The sequence below is a fragment of the Schistocerca nitens genome, chromosome 10 (assembly GCF_023898315.1).
Source record: "Schistocerca nitens isolate TAMUIC-IGC-003100 chromosome 10, iqSchNite1.1, whole genome shotgun sequence".
NCBI lineage: Eukaryota > Metazoa > Arthropoda > Insecta > Orthoptera > Acrididae > Schistocerca > Schistocerca nitens.
This window is the reverse complement of record NC_064623.1, coordinates 165,714,038-165,733,364: the sequence shown is the minus strand read 5'-3', so window position 1 is coordinate 165,733,364 and position 19,327 is coordinate 165,714,038. Positions and strand designations below refer to the sequence as shown.

The window sequence follows — 19,327 nt, the reverse complement described above, 5'->3', positions numbered from 1 at the left end:
TGGCTGCTTTCACAGGTGGTCCATCCTTTGACAGGCTAAGAGTTCTGTGTGTGGGGGGGGGGGAGGCAGCATCACTCAGAGGAAATGCAGACACACCTCGCCTCTGAGGCACTGTAGAAGATTAAGTGGTCCCATGAGGTAGTTGCCAGTAATCCCCACCCACACATTGAGACTGAACCAGTGCTGACAGTTTGTTGATGCCATTCCACTAAAACTCTAGATCAGACAGAACATTCCCACTTTCCTGGTGGTCCTACACTGTCATAGATCTTTCATCTCAATCTTCAGTTGGAACTCATTTCCAGCCATAAGTCCATTTGACCTTTTCTGCTCATCATCCTCTTACGCAACTTTCCTGCAGTTTCTCCCTATTTAAGAAAATTGTGTATGTCGATGATATATTTGAAAAATAAACAAACAGTTATTTTTTGTATGGAAAAATGTAAAAAATATCTACAGATCTTTGACTCACCAGTATCTATAATAAAGTTTCTAAACAGTGTGCGTGTTATGTTCAAATGCAGAGCTCTTAACAAAAGTGCACAAGGAAGCAGCACAAAGCTGCAGGTATACATCAGTTCCAAAATATTTCTTCTTACTTATCCACCAAAATCATACTGCATTCTAGATGTTTCAACTCTGTTGGTCTGCCAGAGCAGTGTACATGAACTAAACATTGGAACTGCCATCTGGTGTTGGTGCAAAGCCCATGAAACAAGTCAGGGATAGAAAACTTTACATTTAGCCACTGAATATGTTGTGTTTTTATTTATATTTCAGGCAATATCTTCTGAAGTGAATTACAAAGAATTTAAAAATCAAGCTTTCTGTGGTATTGGATTTTTAATTCGCAATTAATGTTCTCAAAATCATGACAATTAATTTTTACTTACCATTTTCCGTGACAGATGCTGGTAACTTGTGAACCAGTAGAGGTCGCAGAGGTGTGTGGTCGCACTGTTTGTGGATCACTTTCTCTACTGGAGCTGCTGTGGTTGCGACTGGAAGCCGTTCATGCCAACCGACTGCTGGAGGAGCTTGCAGCACTGGTTGGAGAGGCACGGACCCTTCTCGGGTCTGCCCTGACCAAGGACGAGAGTGATGACAAAATGGGATCCAGTCTAGACGACGAGCATGTGGAGGTGAGATAGCTTCTGCAGTGTGCCTGTGGCTAGAGAAAAAGACCAGTTGTAAAATTCAGCCACTTTTCATCCAGACCGTCTCCAGCGTGCTCCATGTGCTTCGTATGTGGTACAAAAGTTTATCATACATCTGCTGTTGACATCAAAAGTTCTTACCTGTAAAGCTAAACCACTGTTTTTGATAATATAATATAAATGGATAGATTAAAAATCTACTCAGCAAGTGGTGGCAGGGGAACACTGCTGCTGCTTGGTGAGTAGATTTTTTATCTGTTCGTTTACATTAAGCCACTGTTTTGTAACTCTCATTGTAACCTGGCTTTCACAAATCTTACAGCTTTGAGAAGGCCGATGTTGATACGACAGCTAAAATTTTGCTGAGTGATGCTCCTTATGTTTTGCCTCTCATGAAAAATTATTATTATTGTTGTTGTTAGTATCGCCATCTTCACTCTGGAGCCTAGTTTGATGTAGCTCTGTCACTAATCTATCCCTTTCAAGACCCATCATCTCTACTCCAAGCCGTATCAATTTGAATATGCTTCCTGTTTGTGCCTCACTTCCTCTGCAATTTCACCCATGAGCCTCCCACCCCCTTTTTTCACTCCCCCCCCCCCTCTCTCCCTCATCTTACCAAAGAAATTAACTATTCACTTTTCTCCTCAGTTTGATTCAGTGGCTTTTCATTAGTTACTCGATCCACTCATTTTGTGTACAGAAATCCTGCAACACCACATTTCACAATCTTTTGTTTCCTTTTTTACTGTATTATTATCATTCAGAAATGTAAGGAAATGATAGATTGTTATTGTTACACACTGTAACAATGATTCGTTGAATCGCAGATAGGCACATTTAAAAGATAGGTACACATAAGCTTTCGGCCAAAGGTTTCTTCAGAAAATAAAAACTCTCTCTCTCTCTCTCTCTCTCTCTCTCTTCTTTCTTTTTCATTCACACAAGCAAGCAATGGCATTCCAGTCCGAGCTACCAGAGATGATGATCATGTGTATGTGCTTGCGCATGTAAATGAATTTTGTGTGTGTGTGTGTGTGTGTTTCTGAAGAAGGTTTTGGCTGAAAGATTATATGTACCTTTGTTATGCTTGTCTACAACTCAACATGTCATATTTATGGTGAATAGTAATCTACCTTTTCCTTATATTGTTGATATTCTAAGTTGGAGTTTCCATTGTTTTATCATAATTTAACTTTTGTTTTCATAATAAGGCTACACTCCAGACAATAATTACTTGAATTTATATTCAATGTTAACAGAATTCCCTTTTTTACAAATACTTTCATTGCTATGGCCTGCCTGCATTTTACACCCTCTTCACTTTGCCCAGAATGTTGTTTTGTTGCAATGTCATTGGGAGACCTTGATGTTATTTCCTCTACTTGAACTTCAATTTGTTTTCCAAATTTCCAGTTTAGTTCCTTTATTACTTCATCTGCATACAGACTGAATAATGTTTTGGATAGGCTGCAGCCTGTCTGTTCCATATCAACTACTGATACTGCCTCTTTAATGTCATTTGACTCCTAGAACTCCAGTCTGGTCTCCTTCACTACCTGCATTTTTTCCCTGGTAACTTCAGTATTTCAAAGTTTATTCCAATAAATATATTCCAATATATTTTAGATATATTTATTCCAATAAATGTTGTCAAAAGGTTCATTGTCAGTTGCATTGATTTACTTAAAAAAAAAAAAAAAAGAACATTGATATAAGCTGCTGATGGCAAATTAACATAACCTAATATTTCTTTATGTTGTCCCTCAAGCTGGAAACCCGAGTACTTGCTTGCAGATAGAACTATGCTTTGCCACCTGTTGACGGTGGGTAACACTACTTCATCAGCTAAGTGTAGCATTTTTGCACTGATGCACCATTAAGATCATTGTTGAAAAGAGAGAATTGGAAGAAATCAAATCTAAAGAGTGAAAAGAAAAGAAAATATGATAAGTGATGTGAGAATATACAGGATGTCCTAGGAGGAATGGTCAGTATTCAGAAAGATGACAGGAATGATTGTTCAAAGTAAAAAAGACTAGTAAACGTGGGCCCTAAAATGCTTGCTTTAAGAGCTATGAGCACTTGTTCATCTTCAAACTTCACATCTTCTCCTTGACAAGTACTCATAGCTCATAAGTAGGGACAGGAAAAAATTGGTGTTATTTTATATCTAAAATTGGTGTTATTTTTTGTAGTTTTTGGTGTTATTTATCAGTGTTATTTTCTGGCAATCTTTTACTATTATCAGTTATCTATTTTTGTTGTATTTAACAATTTTTCAATGCTGTGTTGAAAATGCTATTCCTCGGGTGGGCCAAACATGAGACAAGCATAGAGAAAAATTATTTTAACAAAAAATTTTGACACAAATAATTATTTAATAACAAATATCAAAGGTAAAAATGAAAATAACAGTATGTTCCAGATATTTTATTGATTATATGTTTTGTGTTTCTTCCATATTGTTGTTGAGCTGTGGAGACCGCAGAAGCCAATCTCCGCGACTCATGAATGATCTGTAGATGCGCTACTAGCATGAAATGCATAATGAATAAAGTATTTGTAACAAACTATTATTTCAATTTTTAACATTTCTATACTGTTGCTGTGCTTGGCCAGAATGGTTTGTAGTTATACATATATTTTAAATACTGCGAAAAAAAATTATTTATCAATGATGTATCCAGCAGATTAAAAATTATACAGAACTCCCCTTATTTCAGGTCCACAATCTATTTTTGACACTCAACCAATTTTCTCACTGACTTAAATATTTATGTTAATTAATTGAAATTTCTTACGGAATAGCAATAATAAAACTTAGAAGAAAATATTTAATGTAAAGAAAAATTTTTGCCCTTGCAGTGCTATTGTTATTAAATAAAATGTCTTGGCTGCACCCCCAAGAGACTTTTCTCTATGAATATCACCAAGAAAGCTTGAAGGCTATTTTTTAAGTATTCCCACGTAACAAAATATTTATAAACATTTACAAAAGGTATTTAACTTGGGCTAAAATTAGGACAAAATTTAATTTTATTAATTTTTTTTAAATGTTTACTCACATGTTGCTCAGAAACAATGTTTATAATATGTTTCAGTAAAAATTTTGGGTTTTAAATTCTATTTTCCATCGGTAACACAGTCATTAATACAAAAAATACTTTCTTTTAACGTAATCTCTCTCTCTCTCTCTCTCTCTCTCTCTCTCTCTCTTACGCATATATACAACTTGTAGTAAGGCTCATTTATGTACTGCATTTTCAGCTGTTTTTACCATGATCTGGACAAATTGGGTAAAAACAGACAAAATAAAAATCCATCCTCGAACAAAAGAAGCATAGTTCATCCTTACATTACAGAAGTAAAAACTAGTAAACATTTGAAAAAGTGAGAATATGCGTAGTTTTCTTTTTTAAAAAAAGAAGAATCAAGCAACGAGCTAACGAAAATAGATCTACAGTAGCACTAAGGAAGTACATTTGCACTCTGTGGACAGTTTTTTGAATGACAGCATTGTCATTATATTTCAATGTTGCCTTCAGAGAGATTGTGCCGCCTATCTGTCAATACTTCGTTACAGTTTGAAAACAGTCTCTTGCTGTCAACATTGGAACACGGGAACCAAACAGCTTGCAATGCTGCAGCTGTGAATTCCAGATTGTTGACTGCAGTTGCCTGCAGCATTTCACTATGTCAACATGTCCCGACTGCATTGACATTTAGTTTTAAACAAAATTGTGGAGAGATTGATACCCCTTCAGAGTATCTGCAGTACTAAGAACAGTCATCCCAGGTACAGATTGCAAGATCCTGGCCATTTCGGAATTAATACAATTGAGAATTATTGTCCTTGGATCGAAACAAGAATCCAAGTTGTTGAAAACTGACTGTTTTGGATCTGTGACCATGAGAGTCGACTTTCTCATTTGGAAGTGCGGTCCAGTTCACTTCAATCCCTCCTTAATTTTGTGCATGATGCACTTCCCTCTTTATCATTTTTAAAATCTCACTGGTTTGCTTGCCAAATATTCCTTTCCCCACAATACTGAAGCATACTTAAAGATGCTTCAACTTGGAATAAAGTTCATGTGAGGTTGGATGCTTTGAAGTCTCTAAGAAGACAGTCGTGTTCATCAAATCTCTGGCATGTTCTTTAACAAACATGGGCTCTGCAAGAATCGTAGTTACATCGTCTGACAGTGAAATAATATACTCAATGCCTGCATTGGACAGCTCTTGCAAGCCATCACTGCAGAAGAATTCAATCATTACCTCAAAATATTCTGCTATATAAATGGCTGTGGAGAGCCAAGACAGGGTGTATACGACCCGGGAGATCCGGGAAAAACCCGGGAATTTTTTCATCCGGGAGAAAACCGGGGAAAACCTGGGAATTTTTTAGAATTCCGGGAATTTTTCATTGTTTTAGTTTTCAGTTAAATTTTTGTAATTTTGACTGGTAAGAATCGATACTCTTAACAAAGGATATTACTGAATCCCGCTACTGCAGAATAATACTGCAACAAAGAAATGTTAATGAGAAAAAAATGAAAATAAAACACAAATTGCAATGGAAATGTGCCATATACAACAACAAAACACAGTGCTCATACAAGCATTTGCCAACAGCAAAATGTGTCAAAGGCTTTAGGAAGACTATGCAATGCTTCATAACAACAAATTGCCTCCGATGAGTGTGACGTCACAGCTGTTTACATTAGATTTGTTTTAGTTACGAGCAGGCTCATGCACATGTGCAGTTGAGTTGCGTATTTTCTGGTTACAGAAACAGGGCTGTTGGCTGTGTAAGCAGTCACAGCAAGCAGCTAGATGCAACTGGGAAAAATTTTACTGCCGCGCCCAAGCTGCCAGATTCACGCATGCGCAGCAGGCCCTGATCCATGAGGGTGGGGGAGGAGTGCCAAATTCATGTTCTTGAGGGGAGAAAATCTTGTTTCACAAAGCTCCTAGCATCCAGCGCATGTTGGTTTATCGATTACTAATATGATTTTGATGCACATCCCTGTTGGTTTTTGAACACACTCTGTAAGTTGATTTTTGAATGAATCATAAGCCGCACGGGGTAGCTGTTCGGTCTGAAGCGACTTGTCACGGTTCATGCGGCTCCCTCCATCGGAGGTTCGAATCCTCCCTCGGGCATGGGTGTATGTGTTGTCCTTAGCGTAAGTTAGTGTAAGGTAGATTAAGTAGTGTATAAGCCTAAGGACCAATGACATCAGCAGTTTGGTCCCAGGGGAAAAAAAAATCATAAGTTGATTTTTGAATGCGTGCATAGTGTATGTGAAGTGTCTGTCGGGGGAATTCTCGTCGCATCTAGAAATAAACTTTCCTGCAGGCAAAAGGGGACCGGGCTATACAAGCTGAGAAGAGTAAAGCCGAACGAGTGAATGCCAATAGCTGTCTGATTATATTGTTGCTTGGCTTTGCGAATGATCAGCTTTGTTATAATTACTAGGGAAATCCGTAGATTCAGACTACCAGAGTGGAAATAAACGATTAACAGGAATAACAGGAAAGAAAGATTATGTATTATCTTGTCGGTGTATCCAGGAAAATGAAATTTTGTCAGAAAATTTTTGGCCAGATTGCTTACACTAGTAAGGGCCAGTTGTACAATCCCCGTCTAGCAGCCCCTTAAGTTCTATTCTGGAAGTAGTGCGGAAAATGGTTTGTACGAACATAACAACGCCTAACCGGAGAATAATCAGGGATAACTAAAGCCGTGAATCTGGCAGGATTAGTGAAGTTAACCGGCGAATAATTTTTGACAAAGACAGGAATAGTTCCAGAATTAGTCATGAAAAGATTGTTGATAGAACGAGGAAGGAGAAGAAACGGGGACATAACATAAATTAGGGAAGAATATGACGATTCCAAATTTATGTAAAAATCTCGTACTACTACCTTTCGATCTCATGCTCGAGAAACTGGAGCGTATGGATGAAATGTGAAACTTTTTTCTAACAGAAAGCTTTTTCCTTGTAGTAGACCTAATAGGCATTTTATGTTGGTCTTTGCGAATTATATTCTGTCGTGTTATAAAAATGACCATTTGTGCCAAAACAGTCTCGTTTATTTGGTGCGTGTTACAATTTCTGCAGTGTTAGAAACACCTATTTTGTTTTATCTAGCAGGCAGCGACAAAATAGACGTAATCAGATCGAGAAACCACACCAATATTGGGTACTATTTGTATTAACAGCAGACGACGATATTTTGATTTTTCATTTAGGAAAACGATTGACGAACTTTGATGAGGTAATAGATTCTGTCACAGAAAGGAAAGCACGCCACGTAAAGCTGTATCAAGATTAGAGAGAAAACAGTGCTAGGAGTTAAGGATTGAAGATATATGTACTGTATTGCTTGTCTCTTGTCTTGTCCTTTATTTAATTTTATGTCACACAAAACAGCAAGGTATTAGCTAACAGGCAATAAAGAGTTCTTGTCCTCCCGATTACAAATAATCCCATCCAGTATTAATTATGAGGTTTATTTTTACTTTTTTAAGTGGGGCAGGATGTCAAACCGGGCGACTGGGAGCAGGAGAGGCACCCCACAGGACATTTTAATTTCCACTGTCCTGAATATAGTCTGATGGCATCCAGTACAAAATATACACGTTTCAGTTCCACGGAGCGAAATACAGTGACGTGCGATAGAAGAATGCTGTGTGAAGAGGGGTGGCACTGCACCCTGACACACTTAAAACCAAATAACATGCCTTACATTTCCTCAATCATATATATTTTATGTATCAGACTCTTCAGAAAGATGTGCGCTAGGAAATGAACATATTTTTGAAAATTTGATTTTTTAAATTTTTAGTATTTCTCCGGTTCGGAAATATCGTAGATCCGAGGCTGATGTGCAGAGCAGTCTGAGTTATAGTGGGGAAGTGTGTAGTCTCCACGTGACCCGTGTTTACATTTAATGGATTTGCTGTTTCCTCTTCGTTTACTGCTCTCACGTCAAATGAAAACAAAATGGATTTCTGTGGCCGGGAGCTATCAAGTGAATGAAAATACATTCACATATTTACGGAAGGCTAATATACGTTATTAGCTTCAGATTTGATTTTATTTCCACTTTTCTGACAGGCATGTATTAATCACCTTGTACAACAATGAAGTTATTTTTGTCGGTTTGCTAAAGAAATTTGGTTTTTATTAATCTTTTACACTGAGGCAGTCAATGTGTTTGAAACAAAGTGTTTAGTTCCACACTATTGGCTAATTTCGACTGCTAGCTGCATTTCAAGTGCACGTTTTCATCTTCTAGAGTGTAGGGCATTATGCCATAGTAAAGAATCAAAAATGAGTTAATACAGTACTGTTACTCCTGAAACCCACACTGAAAAGCTTAATATCAGGTCGAGGCCTACTTTATTGGGAATCTGGACATACGAATGTGCTCTTTAAGTATGCACTTTAAATGTGCCATTTTAGTATGGTTCACTAAATTCCGATGCTCTTGGAGTGTCCTCTGATTTCTTCTTGTATGACATAATGTAAGATCTATTACTGTTTTACACATACGAACATACGGGCTTCCTGCGCCATAGCAGCTGCCAAAGCGCGATGGCGCGTTATCTGGCCCTCTCTGACGACTACTGAAACGAACCCATTTCTAACAGGTCGCAGGAAAATATTGCGAATGGTGATTTGAAAAACGTTACTTTCAAAGTAAATTTCCTTTTACGCAAGTTGAATTATGTGCGAGAATGTGCGATGAATTTCTTAAACCACAGAGCGTTTGATGACGAGCCCAGAAGATCAGACATTCGTGTCGTTATTATGAGCAAATTGATGTAGTGCTACGGGGAGCTCTCTCTCCTCTGCGATAGTTAATTTATTTGTAGAAAACTTTGACGACAAATCACTGGACTCGGCTAAAAATTGTACTGGCACATATGTGCAATGATATATCTTAAAGCGTAACACGCTCAAAAAATATCAACATTATATGTGGAAACTTAGCTTCTCTTGAAGCTTATTAACTTTAGAGACCAATATTATATGTGAAACCTTGGCTTTTCTTGTAGCAATGCTATGTATATTAATTTAAAACATTAACTTTTCCTGTTTGTGTATCCGCACTACTTAACAGTGATGTTTGTATTAGCTGACTACATCACGTGTCCTGTGGTCTGAATATCTGCTGTCATCGGCTGGCAGGATCACATGACAAGAGCTATGACTGGCTTACAAAAGCACATCGCAATCTCGGTTACAATGATTCGGAAAGGAACATGCAGTGTTTAGTGGAATTCGAATTTATACTTTCGTAATACGAAAATATGCAGCGTACATGTTGCTGCACATCAAAAATCTTTCCAAAAGGAGTTTTCTTCCCTAAGTTTCATTTTCTAAAGTGCCGGGAAATTCTAAGCCCGTGTATAAATACATATCCATTCAAAGGTTTGATAAGTTTTACAGTTCTGAGGGAAAATATACTGTCACTTAATTACACGGATAAAGTGTGTTTTCATCCGGGAGAAAGTGTATTTTTAACCGGGAAATCCGGGAAATTTTTTCCTCGGCCACGTATACACCCTGCAAGACTTCCATCGTGTTAAAACTGGCAGAGGAAAAACCTTTGGATTTCTGTTTTTCTCTTGAAGAAACTGCAAATATAAATGTTTCCTCTTCCTGGAGTTTAAAAAAGCATTCTTTTAATAACTGATTGCAGTATTTAACTTACTAAGTTCCTTGGAATAAATGTTAGCAATTACATTAATTTTATATGCCCAGCATTGAATATGGATTAAACTATCACTTATTATTGCTTTCAAGGAGTCTACACATTTGTTCATATACCTAGCACTGTCACTGTTTTAAGATTATCATACTGTACATTATATGTTTGAAGAGCCCCAAAAATAGCACGAGCACATTGTGTCGAGTTTGCTACATCTAGAACTTTCACACTTGCCACAAAAAGTTTCTGCTCATTCCAAGCTTCAATAGTTCTCAACAAAACAGCAAAAACACAACGGCCTCTTCTATCAGTGGTATTTTCAGCTAATATAGCAACATCTTTCCCTGTTAGTTTTTCTATTACCTCAGTTTTCCTTTGATGTTGTATTGAAGGCACAGAGTCTCTTTCATTGTTTTAACACATGGGGTGTTACCAGTACCTAAAAAGAATAGTCTGTTAGTTATCTGAACTTTTAAAATAATATAATACTGCACAAGAGCAAAAGGGCGGGGGGGTACTGGGGCAATTGGAACACCAGGTTATTAGAACAATGGTCTATAAACAGTAAACCAAGCAAGTTAAAGGTACCAAGAAGTTGTGGATTTGTAACAATCAGCTCTTATGCACAATTGAATACCATTGTTTGAGGTTCACTAATTAGATTTTTGTGAAAATTTCATGTTATGTAGTGATGAGGTTAGGTATGTTCCTAACAGCCCTACAGTACATAGTGGGACACACTAATACCCCCAGATATGGTAATTAGAACTTACAGTTGCAGACTTAACATTATTATTATTTTAACTTTTAATGGTTTTCCCCTAACATAAGACAAAGATGAGAAAATTGGGAAAGTCTGAGCATTAATATAAATTTTAATTGAAATATCTAGGTTGCTTTGTTTTGAAGTTTTGCAAATATTTAAAAAATACATACTAATTTCTGCTCTATTTGCCCCAATCCACCCTTTATTTTCTCAAAGATGAGAGGTACAGACATCACAATTGTTAACTGACCGAAAGTACATGTAAAGTGAAGATTTACCAAAATAATTTTGAGGCAGGCTGCAGCCACAATATAAATGAAAAGGTAACACCACTGCTCACTGTTAATGAACTCATTGATGCACTGCCGAAAGTCTTCGTTCTCCTATTTGTGGAGTGGAATGTTGACCTCCAAAAATGTTTCCACAGTTCTTTGAGCCAGATATTCACACTTGTTCTTCTTTTTTGCAGCTTCAGAGCTGCTGCTGCTAATTTTAGTGTGCCGCTTTATTGGCAAACTGGTCTGTTTCAACTTGTTGTCCTTATGTTTTTCGGTCTGCACATGTTCCACTATAGAATCTCTGATATTGCAGAATTTACAAAACACTGTTAACTTATCAGGAGCATATAAACCATCAATTTCAAATTCCTGCACCCTTTTGTCGGCGGTTACTGTAGGCTTTGGCATTTTCACAAAACACATGTTTGTCGCCGAGTTAAAAGAAAAAAAGAGCGGATGATAAAAATGAGTATCCGAACGTGGGAACTGCAACAATTTCGAAACGATTTAAAAACGCGCCACAAACAAAACATGAGTCAAGTTAAGTGTACCCCCACTCTGACTCGGACAGCTATGCGTGCATTCACAAATCTGGCAGCACATGCGCGCGCTCGCTCGCTCACTCGCTCTCATTTTTGGCAAAAGCTATGGCTGAAAATTTAGTTGTGAGAGTGTGATTTTCTTTTTCATATGCCTGTCTGTATCTCGGTGTTCATCTTTATGGTGAATTGCCACCCATCCTCACTAGTTTTGATTCTCAGAGTATTTGCGCAAGTTACCTGTTGTATGATTTGATCACTGCAATCTCGTTTCATCTGCATGGTGTCCATGACGTATGAATAGCCGGCTGCATGACTGGACTTCCTCAATGGGCCAGAACCGCAGGCGCTTTCTTGTGGTATCTATTAACAGATCCGATCTGAAGCCATAATGTGCAGGCCCTGGCCGTCAGATCTAGTGTCACCGATCTGGCGACAGTCCAGGTCTGTTTGTGTGTAGCATAATGCGACGGATTTTCGTGGTTTATCCACAGACCCAGGACTGCTCTGCTCTGCTCCTCCGCAGGCCAGAGGCCACGGGTGATTGTTTTTAAGAATTGCGACTGTCTCACTGCAAGGACCTTGTATAGTGTGGTGTTTTATAAACATTTTATTCATTCTAGTACATTTTGGCACTTCAAAAATAATTTATGTATTAGGAAGTATGGACGATAAGAAGAAGAAAATTGTGGCCATCTTTGGCAGTTTGTACATCATATTTACTCACATATTTCTCAAAAGAAAATTCACACAATACCCGTAAAATAATAGACACAATACAGTGGGTAATAACTAACAATAACAAACATAGAAGAACTAACATTTTATTGGTGATCACGAATGGTGTTGGTTTACACAACTCTTCCCTGTCTTACACACTTTCCCCCCAGGGGGCCCACAGTCCTTTTGTGGGTATGTGTGTGGCACACTCGGGGCCCCGAGCTATTGCAGGTCCCTTTCCTTTCAAGGCTGCATTACCAACCTGTTCCTCTCCCTCCCTTGCTCCTTTGTCCCTGCCCCCTCTTTTCCCTCTTAGTGGACTTCTTTATGTCGACCTGGCTATCCTCCTGGCTTTGTTTTGGTCTGTGCTATTGTTAAGTTTGCTCTTTCCATCTCCTTTTCGGCGTTTTTGGTCCCCTTTGGGTTTGACCTCCATTTCCAAAATTTTCCGTTCAATGTGAGCCATTTAGGAATGAACTACCTACCTAGCTTCCATGGTGCAGGTTCCTCTCCCCCTCCCATCCCCTTTCCCTTTGCACATTGGCCCCCCCCTCCTGCTAGGTCACCAGCACGGTAGCCAGTCCGTGCCGTGGGGCTGTTAAGTACCCACTTGGCTGAGCCCCTGAAACCACAGGGATCACACTGCTAGTACCTGAGCTGTTAACGCCTCGTGTACGCCCAGGAGTTGATGCTCATCACTTTGGGGCACCAGAATTCCTGGCAATTGCCGCCATGCCAGACGGACCTTGCTGTGGCCGGGTGGCGCCTAAGGGGTGAGCCCCTGATCGGAGTGGGTGGTACTAGGTTGGACACCTTGCACATGAAGCGACAAAAGCTTCACCATCCTGGCAGCAGACATGACACTCCTTCTTCTGATCCTTCAACATTCCCCTCCGTGGTCATCCCCTGGGAGGAGGGTCAAGCTCGCCGGTTTGGGTTGAAACCTTTCCCTCGGTACCTGGTTTGTACCAGGACGGATGGTGGAAGTTTTGCCACGACCAAGCCTTTGTGTTTCATGGAGACAATTAAAGATAAGTATGGCGAAGTGAAATCGATGAGTAAAATGTGGTCCGGTACTTTGCTCATAAAGACATCTTCTGCTGCCCAATCTGAAGCCCTGCGTGCCTGTGACCGTCTCGGTGACGTCCCAGTCTCCGTCACGCCCCACCTATCTTTGAACTCGGTACAGGGCATTATTTTCCACCGAGATCTTCTTCTCCAAACTGATGAGGAGCTCCGTGCTAACCTCTAGTGGTGTGGGTTCGTTTTATCCGCCGTGTGCAGCGAGGCCCTCCAAACAATCGCACCGCTACAGGCACCCTTATCTTGGCCTTCAATGGGGATGTCCTCCCAGAGAAGGTCAAGGTAGTGGTGTATCGGTGTGATGTAAAACCTTATATTCTACCACTGATGAGATGCTTTAAATGCTTACAGTTTGGACATGTCACCACTGATCCCCTCTGCGGTGACTGTGGGCGCCCCCTCCATGAGGGGAGTGCCTGTGCTCCCCCCACCAGTATGTGTAAATTGTCGTGGACAGCATTCTCCATGCTCGCCTGCATGCCCGGTGTTTGTGAAAGAAAGAAGGATTCGAGAGTACAGAACCTTAGATCGCCTCACCTACACTGAGGCTCGTTATAAGTATGACTGGCTCCATCCCGTGTCTATGACCTCTACTCTTGCTTCACTTACGTCCATTCCCCCTCCATTGCCCCTATGCTCCTCCCACCACCACCCCATTCGCCCCATGCCTTCAGCATCCTCCTCCCTCCTCTACCACTCCCCCTGCCGCTCCCCATCAGTACCCATACTCACCCCTTCGGGTGCTGCTTCCCCTCCCCCGCCGGAGAAGTGTTCCCCTTCTTCGGCGGCCGCCGGTACTGGAGCTCCCTCCCGGGTCTCCTCTTCCGGGCACCCCCCTGAAAGGCGACCTACTGCTCCACATCGGCTGCGTGATCCACGGTTGGTGGGCGGCAAGATTGCCTGGTGTAATTCCTTGCCCGCTCTCGCTGAAGTCTGCCCTTCTCTTCCTTCCCAAGAGAAGAAGCAGAAAAGCAAGAACAAGGGCAAGGCCCCTCTGGTCCCCCTGAGGTGCAGCCTTCCCCTCCTCCAGTCAATGAACCAACAGAGTCTGACCCCACCTATATGGATATTACCCCATCCTTATCGGTGACGGATGGCGACTCGGCAGCATGACAGAGTCCATTCCCTTCGCTTCCCCTTTGGACTCCGGCTTGAAAATCCTCCAATGGAATTGTAATTGATTTGTGTCACCTTCCAGGGTTGCAGCTCCTTCTTTCTGTCCACTCTGCCGCTTGTATTGCATTCCAGGAGAGCCATTTTGTCAATTCTTACTCACCCACCGCCCTTCGTGGGTTCCACGCTTTCTGTAGGAACCGAATTGGCCCCTTGAGGGCTTCTGGTGGTGTTTACACCTTGGTCCGCTAGGACATTGTTAGTAAATAGGTTCCCCTCCATCCCACTCTGGAAGCCATTGCTGTCGGGTCCATCTGGCCACTCCAATCACAATCTGTAATCTCTACCTCCTACCTGACAGGCCGCCCACATCCCTTCCCGTAACCATCCTTCTTCAACAACTCCCTTCTCCCTTCCTGTTATTAGGGGACTTTAATCCCCACGACCCTCTTTGGGGTAGTCATACAACTACTGCCCTGGGCAGGACAGTTGAAGCTGTTCTGGCAGGGCTTGACCTCTCTTTACTAAACACAGGTACTCCCACACACTTTAGTGTGTCGCATGACACTTTCTCTACCGCTGACCTCTCCATCTGCAGTCCGGGCCTCTTCCCTCCATTCAGTGGGGAGTCCACGATGACTATGTGGCAGCGAACATTACCCTATTGTTTTGACCTTCCTTCAGAGTGTCTCGCTCCGTCATCCTCCCAGGTGGGCTATATCTAAGGCTGATTGGGGTACCTTCTCCTCTGCTCCCATCTCCCCTGTATTGCCACATGACAGTGTTGAGGAATCTACTCAGAATTTGACTGCTGCCATCCTTTCAGCAGCTGTTTCAGCAATCCCTTCCCTTCTTCCTCAGGTTCCCCCCACCGGAAGTTGGTCCCTCGGTGGTCTCCGGAAGTTGCTGCAGTCATAAAAGACCGCCGCCGTGCTCTTCAACACTTCAAGCGGCACCCTTCTACTGCTCTTCTTCTGATCTTTAAATGACTCCTCGCCCGCACCCGCTACCTACTCAAATTTCAGAAACGGATTTGCTGGGAACGATATGTAGCTACTATAAGACCACACACCCCCTCTTCACAAGTCTGGGTGAAACTCAGGCGAATTTTTGACCACCAGCCTCCCACCGGGGTTGCAGGAATTTCTGTGCATGGTGTTGTCCTTACCAATCTGGACTTTGTAGCAGAAAATTTCACTCAACACTTTGCTCAAGCTTCGGCATCGCCTCAGTATCCGCCCACGTTCCTTCTCCTGAAAGAGAGCTCAGAACGACTGCCTTTGTCTTTTGTTTCTTGCTGCTCGGAGCCATACAATGCCCCATTCAGCGAGTGGGAATTTGCCAGTGCCCTCACCCTTTGTCCTGACACGGCTCCTGTACCAGATCGGATACATAACCAAGTGCTCCAATACTTATCGGTGGCTGGCCACCATCAACTACTGACCCTCTTCAACCGTCTGTGGAGTGAGGGAGTTTTTCCTACCCAGTGGCAGGAAAGCATTGTTGTTCCGGTATTGAAGCCAGGGAAGCTGCCTCTTCAGTTGGATAGCTACCGTCCAATTAGTCTTACTAACACCCTCTGCAAGCTCCCGGAACGCACGGTGAGGCGGCAGCTGTTTCGGATCCTCGAATCCCACGACCTTTTGTCATCGACTTGAAGTGGTTTTCGCTGTGGCCACTCTACGGTGGATAACTTGGTCCACCTGGAGTCTGCTATTCGGTCAGCTTTTGCCCATTGGCAACACCTCCTTGCAGTCTTCTTTGATCTGCATAAAGCCTATGACACCACCTGGTGCCACCACACCCTCACTACCCTTCACAAATGGGGCCTAAGTGGCACTCTGCCTGTTTTAATCCGTAACTTCATTTCTTGTCGCTCTTTTCGGGTCCAAGTTGGCTCCTCCTACAGCACTCCCCATCGGCAAGAATATGGGGTTCTACAGGGTTCCGTGCTGAGTGTCCCTCTCTTTCTCGTAGCCATTAATGGTCTGGTGATAGCTGTTGGGCTGACAGTGTCCCCCTCTTTGTATGCTGACGAGTTTTGTATCTACCTCGTTTCCTCCGTAATGGGTGCTGCAGAACGCCGTCTGCAGGGGACAATCTGCTCGGCGCGCTAATGGGCTCTTGGGTCTGGTCTTCGATGCCCAGTTGACATGGCTTCCTCATCTTCACCAGCTGAAGAGGACGTGCTGATCCCATCTCAATGGTCTTAGGTGTCTGTGCAATATCACGTGGTATGCAGACCGCTCTATTCTCCTGCGATTGTATCCAGCGTTGGTCCAGTCTCGTTTAGACTGTGGTAGTCCTATCTATGGTTCTGCGTTACCTTCAACGATGCAGATGCTAGAGCCCATCCACAACTGTGGGGTCTGACTTGCGACTGGTGCATTCCGGACAAGCCCCGTACTTAGCCTTCTTGCAGAGGCACAGATTCCACCACAGCGAGTTTTGTGCCAACAACAGTTGATCTCTTATGCGCTCCGCATTGGCTGCACCCCAAAGCACCCTAATTATGGTCTCCTTTATCCAGACACGGAGATCACCGTGCTGCAGCGGCAGTCACGATGTGGGCTTACCGTGGCTGTCCGCATTCAGTCGCTCATTTCTGAGCTCCAGCAATTCCCTTTACCGCCTCTCTTCTCCACTCACGCACATACCCTTCTGTGGTGCATCTCTTGGCCACAGCTCTGTCTTGATCTCTGTATCAACTCAAAGGATTCTGTCCCTCTGATGGCTCATCGCCACCAGTTCTCCTATCTGCTCAGTTCTTCTCAGAGTTCAGAAGTTATCTGTACTGATGGCTCCATGGTTGCTGGCCGCACTGGATTTGCTTACACCGATGCGCGACACCCGGAACTTCGTTCCTTGCCAGATGGCTGTAGTGTTTTTACTGCAGAATTGGTAGCCACCTTGCATGCACTGGATCATATCTGCTCCTGCTCAGGACTATCCTTCACTATCTGTAGTGACTCATTGAGCATTTTGCACGCTATCGGCCAGTGCTTCCATCGCCACCCATTGGTCATCGCTATCCAGGACTCCCTTTCTCTCCTTGCTCAGTGTGGATGCTTGGAGGTTTTCATTTGGACCCCAGGCCATGTTGGGATTCCTGGCAATGAACTTGCCGATCGAGTGGCTAAATTAGCTACTACCAGGCCATCTCTTGCTATTGGCATTCCGGAAATAGACCTTCGCTCGGCATTACGTCGTCAGGTTTTGGGCCTTTGGGATGCAGAATGGCACACTCTTTCTTCGCCGAGCAAGCTCAGGGCGATTAAGGATTCTACAACTCCGTGGCGGTCCTCCTTAAAGGCCTGGCCGGACAGAATCCGGCCTGCCGCTAAGGCGGACGGCGCAGCGGGAGGCCGGGCACGTCAGCGGCCAGGGACGCCACACAGCCAACGGCTGGCCGCAGCGACTCTTGATGCGTCAGCTGTTACACTGTGTAAAGGGCCGAACCCCATTATTAAACTTGCATGTGTAGCGCCATTGTCTTGGCGTTGGACTATTTGGAAGCTTCACACAGGGAATGAGTAGCCCGCACTAGCACTAGCGATACGAAATGGCACCAAGAAGAGGAGATGTTGGGTGCACGACATTAATAGCAAGAGAGAAAGCTTAGGAGAATACCATTGTCTGTGTATTGATCTAGAGTCTGACGAAGATAGGTTCTTCAAATATTTTCATATGTCGCGAGAATGTTTCTAGTCTAAGGTGCTGCAGTCATGGACTGTGCGGCTGGTCCCGGCGGAGGTTCGAGTCCCCCCTCTGCCATGGGTGTGTGTGTTTGTCCTTAGGATAATTTAGGTTAAGTAGTGTGTAAGCTCAGGGACTGATGACATTAGCAGTTAAGTCCCATAGATTTCACACACATTTGATCATTTTTGAGAATGTTTGGAGGAACTGCATCGCCTGATAAAAAGCTAGCACCGAGAAGTGCACAACGAACTGGAGAAAGCCAGTTTATACAAGGCACAGACTAGCCATTTGTTTGAGGTAAGTTTTACCATTTGTGGCCTCTTTGTGCTTCAAACAGAAGTCATATAATTTATTCCATTTCAGTTTTGCTGTATCATATGAAAGGTTTGGCGGAAGAAAGTGGTATCCCACAACGTAGTTACGAGTGGAGTGATAAATTTATCTGCAGTGTTTACGAATACAGCAAATGATAGTAACATCTAGTTCCGTATGTCCTGCTAGAGAGAACTTTCTATTTTATAGATTGTTATGAATACAACGAAACAAAACATTGTCATTGAATTTAAACAAACATATCTTTGGTCGTTAACATATCTATTCGTTCTATCCAGATACTTGACTACAGGCGACAGTCACCAGAGCATAGCTTTTTCTGTTCGGTTAGGATGTTCAACAGTCTCTGAAATTGTGAAACAAGTGTGCCAGGCAATATGGACTGTTCTACAGCCCAAGTATTTACCTACTCCTACAACACAGGTGTGGAAGAAATCTGAAGAAGGATTTCTAGAACTTTGGGGGTTTCCGAACTGCCTTGGAAGCATAGATGGAAAAGATGGTTAAAATGCCCGAAGGATAGTGGATCCCAGTTCTTCTGTTACAAACAATTCTTTTCGCTGGTTCTCCTGGCGATCGTTGATCCATACTATGAGTTCACAATAGTTGATATTGGAAATCAGGATCGCGTGTGTTATACAAAAATTTGTATTGTCTCACTTCCTCTATAAGTCTTTCTGTGGGCATGATGCATGCACTACGAGCTGCAAGACAAAAACCGCCTCACGCCGCTGCTTCCAGTGTGACCACAGAGCAGTTTAGTGCGCCAACTGAGGCAAGCAGCCGCTCCGGCTTGCGGCGAATCTGTAATCCTCTGTAATCCGGCGGTGGCCATAGCGGCAGGCCGGCTGCCGGTGCGTCAGAGCCGCACTCTGTGTGACCGCCGCCATACAATAACGAGCGATTCAACAG

At 42.6% G+C, this 19,327-nt stretch overlaps 1 protein-coding gene across 1 annotated transcript in view; it reads left to right on the top strand.

Moving 5' to 3' along the window:
* The window catches only part of LOC126210250 (uncharacterized), a 137,501-nt gene that overhangs the window by 93,161 nt on the left and 25,013 nt on the right, over window positions 1–19,327 (top strand). Inside the window, exon 9 of the mRNA XM_049939441.1 lies at window positions 909–1,142. Coding sequence (XP_049795398.1) covers window positions 909–1,142 — 234 coding nt within the window. The remainder of the gene's footprint in view (window positions 1–908; window positions 1,143–19,327) is intronic.